Source organism: Drosophila biarmipes, chromosome 3R (assembly GCF_025231255.1).
Source record: "Drosophila biarmipes strain raj3 chromosome 3R, RU_DBia_V1.1, whole genome shotgun sequence".
In the NCBI taxonomy this organism is placed as follows: domain Eukaryota; kingdom Metazoa; phylum Arthropoda; class Insecta; order Diptera; family Drosophilidae; genus Drosophila; species Drosophila biarmipes.
The window spans coordinates 32037970-32044770 of record NC_066616.1 but is presented as its reverse complement, the minus strand read 5'-3'; the positions used below and the strand labels follow the sequence as shown (position 1 = coordinate 32044770).

At 44.6% G+C, this 6801-nt stretch overlaps 1 protein-coding gene across 1 annotated transcript; it reads left to right on the top strand.

Moving 5' to 3' along the window:
* Positions 1 to 4167: 4167 nt before the first annotated feature.
* On the top strand, positions 4168 to 5637 carry LOC108025130 (uncharacterized). Its single transcript, XM_017095398.3, has one exon. The coding sequence runs from the start codon at positions 4253 to 4255 to the stop codon at positions 5252 to 5254; it is 1002 nt and encodes a 333-aa protein (XP_016950887.1). The 5' UTR covers positions 4168 to 4252; the 3' UTR covers positions 5255 to 5637.
* Positions 5638 to 6801: the final 1164 nt, after the last annotated feature.

Here is a 6801-nt window from a genome sequence, read left to right as displayed (position 1 = left end):
GAGAGCAAACAGTAAACAGCAAACGGCAAACGTGCAAGTTTTGACAAATACGAATGTGAGTTGCCAGCACTAAACGGCACAGCCCACATCCTGATTTTCTCTATAAAAGATGAAGACATCCCCGGATTGACAGGCCGAGAGTGTGGGAGCCGGGGGCTCATAAAACTCATTGGGGCGTAAAGGATGCGAATGCCTTTTAATAATAAAATGAGGGGAAAACTGCGCTCTCCTCTCGAGCTGGACAGGAGCAGGACCCACCAGGGCCGAGTGGCCTGCATAAACTAAGACTAAAGCCGCTTGTCTATGCCCAGGCACGTCTTAAATGTTCAAATTATGTAAAATAAAATGTGCGCCAAAAAAAGGCCGAAGGAAAAGCCAGGCCAAAGGGATAAGGGCGGGTCCTTGGGAGGCTGACGTCAGCTCTGAGTGACAGTGACAAGAGCAGGACAACGGGATGGGATGGGATTGGCCCAGGGATCCACTCGAGCACTTGACAATCCTGGCAAGGTGCAAAAAAGCGAGCCAGGACTGACACTTTTTTGTGCTCAGAAAGCGAGGGGATGCACTCAGAAAATTCACTTACCTCTGAACGTTGTATCATATAGAAAACGCTATACCTGAAATCGGTATAATAGTTTATTAAAAAAAGTACTTTTTAATATATTATTTTTTGTGCACTTGTGTGGTCTCTTAAAACCTAAATTATAAAAAGTAGTAGTACTATATTATTCCCAGTGTAATGCTGCCGCTGGCCATTTGCATGCCGCCGCCTCTGAGCCCCCTCAAATCGCAGATCCTGCGTGTCCTGGCTAATAACCGTGAGTAAGCAAACAGGTGCAGCTCGCCAGTTTGCTGTGATCAATCTTTTGCTAAGCTTTTGTTTTCGCCGGGCTTTTGTCTCTGGACAAAAGTTGGGTCGGCCAGGATGGCGATGATGACAATTTGGGAGGGGGAATACTTAGAAGTCCCGGGATTGAGATGTCCTTTTGCGTCTGGCTGACAGGCAAACAACGGCGCGTCCTTTTTTATTGTGGGTCTGTGGGACCGTCTCGCTTTCGTCCTATGATTGATTAGCAATTAATTAGCTACACAAATAACTGTAATTATATGCGACGGGAAAGCAGGGTAAGGGCAAAGGGAAAGGGAAAGGGAGAAGGCATCTAATGTCAAGGGTCTCCGGCGGCGAGAATTACTTGCAAAAGTGTTCCACCTTTTTTCGCGCGGCCTCGAAACTCATTTGCATTTTGTTTTCGCTATTTTTTATGGGCCAATGAAACGAATTCGGTGCTCTAACTTTGTCACTTGCGGCTGCCATTTGCCATTGCTTTTTATGAACGAATCCCGGCTAATGACACTTCTTTGGGTTGGGAGGAGGATTCGTCACACAGCTGAGGAGGCCATAGATACGAGTATCTGGCTGCGATTGGGTTCCCACTCCCAGCCACCCCGCGAAGTGCAATTAAAATAATGCAAAGCTAAGTATATTCAGTCCAATAAGAAGAAACCCATGGGGGTGTTACAGAAATTTTTAACAGGAGTGCCCAAAAGTATGCAGTGAAAAATGGACGTACGCTTTTTACAATTGCATACTTTTAGACACTTTCGCAGTTTCTTGAGACCCTGCAGATTTCAGTTGGATATTTCAGCACCATCCGATCCCATATTTGGTGTCTTTATATTATAAGTACTAATAATTTTTAGTGTGCGAAAACGTAGCAGGAATCTCCTTTTGTTTTAGACCTCCACAGCCCATTTGCCATCTCCCCAGCTCATTGGGCCGGGCCAAAAGTTGTGAGATGTCCTGCAGTTGACATCCCGACCGCTTTTTTGGCCGGCCAACAATGCATGACTGACCCTGTCAATACGGGCGACCCCGAATCCATTTGGTGGCTCCTGCTCCACCACATATATGTGCGATGAGATATTTAATGCATGCAATATGGATTGTCAAGGAGCAAGGAGTTCGCAGAGCAAAAGTGCGTCCAAAACTCATGTCATTGTTTCGCCGGCTTCGACTGGAACTGCAGTTGCCCCCGAATCTGGTGACATTGAGTGCTCCGACAGGCGACGTGTGTGGAGCACCCTTTCCGCACTTTCTGCCCGGATCCTGCGTCCTGCATCCTGCATCCTTTATGGCTGAAAGCTTTTGTCGCTGCTGCCGTGCCACTAAACATGTCTCCTTTTCTGCTGGCCGGGCGCCAAAATATAACTTAAGTTTCTGGTCAAATGAATTTGGCAAAGGTAGCTGGCTGCTGCGAAAAATTCAAAGCATACTTTCGGGAGCCGTCGCCAGCGAAATTCGAATTTATGCAAAAATGCTTTTTCTGGGGAATGAAAATGGAAAACCCGGCGAAAAGCCACCACAATTGGCAGTTTAAGTGGCCTTTGTTATGGGCAAGTTTTTCCACTTTTGCGGTGGCTTCTGTTTTTGCCGTGTCACCTGTTTTTCCTGTTTTCCTCACGAAACTTTTTACGATCTTGTCAACATTTTGAGTTGAGTGCACTTTTACGCCCCCTGTCGATTTTCCGGGGGCTGCGGGGCTGGGCAGTAAAATCGAAAAGTAATGCAATAAAATTCGCTTTCATTAAAAGCATTAAAATAGGTTTTTGACATGCCATAAAAATTGTTTCCACGTAAACACGCAGCCGAGGAAAACTGCTGTTGCCACACTTTTCCGGCGCTTTTTCTTTTGGGGAAATCGTGCAAAGGGAGTGCGAAAGCTTCACGCGACTTCTAAATGGGAATTTTATTGTTCTGGGAGCTGTGGCCGACGCATCGCCATTAGCCGGGAACACGGCACTTCAGCTCACCTAGCCATCGTAAATCGGAAAAACCGGGACAACCGAGAAAATGCGGAGGAATAGCTCATCTTCGCCGGGGGAATCCCGCTTCATAATGCAGAATTTCTCTGGAGATTGCAGAACTTCGTTATACGTTATTCACATACGAAAAACATTATTAAATCGTATTCTTTCCTCATCCAGCCCAAATGTTCCTCATAAATTTCCCCAAAAAATATGATGACATATATGTCATATCGAGCAAATATTCGTATTCATAGCAATTAAGTGCAGACTTTATAGGTGGTTCACCGAAATGCTTTGGACTCCTGATAATTGTACAGTGAGAGAAGTGGAAAGATGACTTAGATTAATTATGATGTACTTAAAAATAAATGTATAACGAAGAGAACACTTTAAATGGTTCTTAAAGATACAAGTGAGTACTAAAATGTGAATATTAAAGTATGTACTTCTTGACTTCCTTTATAAGTTATGGAGTTAAGAAAAAATATTTTACGCTTTGATTTTCTTGAAGAATCAAATATATATAATGTTGATGCATTATTGATACCTTAGTGCAGTTTTTAACATTCTTTCTTTCAGTGCCTGGTCATGTTTTGGCCTGGGCAATTGGCAAATGTCGGTCCGCTAAATGGGGGCGATACAAATCGAATGGGGAATTTATTTCAACGTTATTAACTTCGAATTACGCACACAAAAACACTGGAAGGACGAGGGGGCAGACAAGTCAATGTCCAATCCTTAATTGCAGAGGACAGCGTGTGGCGAAAATATTTTGCTCGCTGGCCGGGAAATATTTTCATGATGTAATAAATGAAATTAATTTCAATAATTGCAGCTATTCGGTGCTCGGATCGGTGGGTAATATGCGCAGAGAGGTTTACTTCGCCCCTTCAGCCCGCTGGCTTTTTATTTAGGCCACTTATTTTATTTCGGCCATGATTCGCGAGCGCTTGGCGATGACCATGAAAACTGCTTAATCGGAAGAATGAATATGAACGTTCCAATTGCGATTCCCCGAACCCCCGCCCCTGATAATAAGCAGAAATCATAAATAAACGAGGAGAGAAGCGAATAAATGTGGAAATCCAAATGTTTCCTTTCCGTCCCGTCTTTTTATTTCTATTCTGATATTTTTTCCATATTTTTTCTTTTTCTTGCAGCCACAGCAGCATTTTTAATAAAGCAGAATTTGCTGTCATATTCGGTCCCGCCCCCGTCTGATTTTTATGTGAACGAGTATTTTTCGCATTTATAATGCGGAGCCATATATTTTCATGAACACTAAATTAGGCAGGGCAAAATGGGGATTCCTTTGAAATCGGTAACATGGGAAAGTATGAGTTTTGGTAGCATATTTAGTAAGCTCCGAGTTAAAGTACAAAATTCAGTGGGATATTTTTTTTAAACATCATTTTTAAATACACATTTCATACATTATTTAGCCATGGATATGTTTTGCAAATTTCTAAGTGCCGACCTGTATTGCTTACTAAAACAGATTTTTAACCATCTAAGCTCCGGGCCTTCGCCTTCCGATTTTGATGAAGAGTTGCTTATTGAAAGAGTGCAATGTGAAGTGGATATAGCGGTCGAACTAGTGACACGTCCTAGTTATACAATCAGGCACAAGTACCCAGGTCCCTTGGTTACCTACGACGGTGAGGCGAGGTGTGAGCCGCGTCTTATTCGCTTTTCCGACTTGAACAGCAGCCAATTGGGTCTCATTTTCGAGGCCTATGAAGAAGTCGATGATATAAATGAGAAACAGGTGAAGAATTGCCCCGAGGAAGAGGATCCTTGCGAGGAGAAGCCCAGAAGCAGGGTGACTTTCAAGGAGGAGCCAAAGTGTTCTAATAAAAAGAGGAATTTCGGATGTCAAGCGAGTTATACCTTGGAAGACGAATGCTCTGAAGAGGACTCAGAGGATAGTAATGATCAGAGAGAGGGATTCAACACCACGCTTGTGTATTTTTTAAAGGGTCTTTTTCCCCAAAAGAAATGCTCAAACAAGTCCAGGTTGGCTGGAGGCAAGGAGAAACCCGACTTTGATGAAAATCCAGCCTCTGATAAGGAACTCGAGAAGTTGGAGGATAGCGCCAAGGCCATATACGATGATTATATAACATCGACTTGTAAGTCAGCATCATGGAACTCCTTGAAGCCAGCGGCAAAGCTGCGTTTTCAGTGGAAAGCCTTGACAGGCGATGACCTGAAGGAAACCCCCTACGAGAATTTCAGCGCCAGTTTCACGAGGAGTTTTCGCGAGGCTTTTCCCTCTGCCAAAGCTGCGTCGCTGAGAAACGAGAAGAGGTTAGCCTGGTGCCACATGGATCGCAGCCAGCGAATGCCCTTCATACTGCAGGCCCTACTGTACCAAGTGGCCATGGGAGCCATCGATCCCGATGATCACTGTGCCGTGCGCGAACTCTTTCACAAGCTGAGATAGAGATAAGGGAAAGAGGGGTTTTCCATTTCCATTTCGATTTTATACGAACCAGATGTCTTCGCTGTGGCCAATCTATTTTCGTGCCGATCCTCAAGAAATTCGCAGTTCTCCCCCCTCGGTTCTTGCTCTTGAACCAGATTTGTGGAGAGTAATGGATCCCCTACTTCTGGCCAAGGTCGCCCCGCTGACATGGCATTGGCACTCGATTAACAATTAAGAAGCGCCGCCAAGGTCGCGCAGAATTAAGATGGAAAATCTCAAACAACCTAGCCGGGGAAAACTCGGACCTGGGGGCCGGAATCAATTTCCCATGCGCATACATTAGCAATAAAAATTTGTTGTACCCCCTGGAACAGAAACAAATAAAACAAACGAGAAGTAAACTTTTTAAAATGTAATTTCGCTGGCCGGCAAATAAATAAAATGGAATTGTGGCGAATCGAAAGTGAGAGGAGCGCAGTGGAGGGCCTGGGAAATCGGCGAATCAGACATTATGCTAATGGAAAGCGGGCGGGGGAGGGGAAAAGTCTGCGGCTGGCGTTGGCTTTTCAGTGAAAAGTCAAGGGAAAGTGGTGGGTGGCTGGCGTTTATGGCCGTTGACAACTTTCGGCGAAGCGGGCATATAAAACGAAATGAAATGGAAAACTAAACCGAAATAGGAAAACTCGAATGGCGAACGATTCGCCACGAACTCTAACTCAAAAGCGGCGCGCAACTGTATCGAAGGAGTCGCAATTTATTGTCCCAGATATTGACTTTTATAGTGGTCCGAGTCCGATTCCGATTCCGATCCCTTTCCCTTTTTTTGTTTTGGTTGCCCTGCTCATAATGCGACTCCTCAGCTCCCAGGGATTTTTGGCGGATGCCCATCTCCTCGAGAATCGAGAAACAATTGGCAATCGGGAATTTCGCATGCCTGCCATCGCCAGTTTGAGGCGAACAACCCTTCCTCCCCCTTTCCGGGAAATCCACCTCTTTTTTTATGGCCGAGATTTTGTTGTTTTGATACTCGGCACTTTTATTGCCTCGACCCGAGTTCGCACCTCAATTTGTCTTCGTAAATGTGAAAAATGTGGAAATTAGTTGGTCCTCCTCTTTTCGGTCGGCTCGTGTGGGCAAACATTTCATCAATCACGGTATGTGTCACACCTATCAGACCGCCGACTTCTGCTCAGATCTGCAAGTCGCCCCTTTTCCTTACTTCAAAATCTGTGGCGAATCGTAAAAAAGGAGTGCGAACGCCACGCCCCTTTTCTCCAGGACAGCTGGGAGTGAACTTAATGGGCCAGCCAGACAATCGTGGCACACTTTCTGGCTCTTAACTGGAAGAGGAACGACATTCTCCACGCTTCTCATTATCAGATGATAAGGCTGGGAAAAACGTATTTGAATATTAAGACTCTTATTTCATTAAGAATAGCGTTTAGGTTTAATGAGAGTGCGCAATATGTATTATATGAATGTCATATTATTCAATTCCTTATAGTAAAACTCAGTAGAAGGAAAATCTTCCGAAAATGAAACCCAAGACTGGAATAGCAGCTTTG

What these genes read in the sequence shown, in the direction of transcription:
- LOC108025130 (XM_017095398.3), top strand. Translation starts at nt 4,253, where the DNA reads ATGGATATGTTTTGCAAATTTCTAAGTGCCGACCTGTATTGCTTACTA.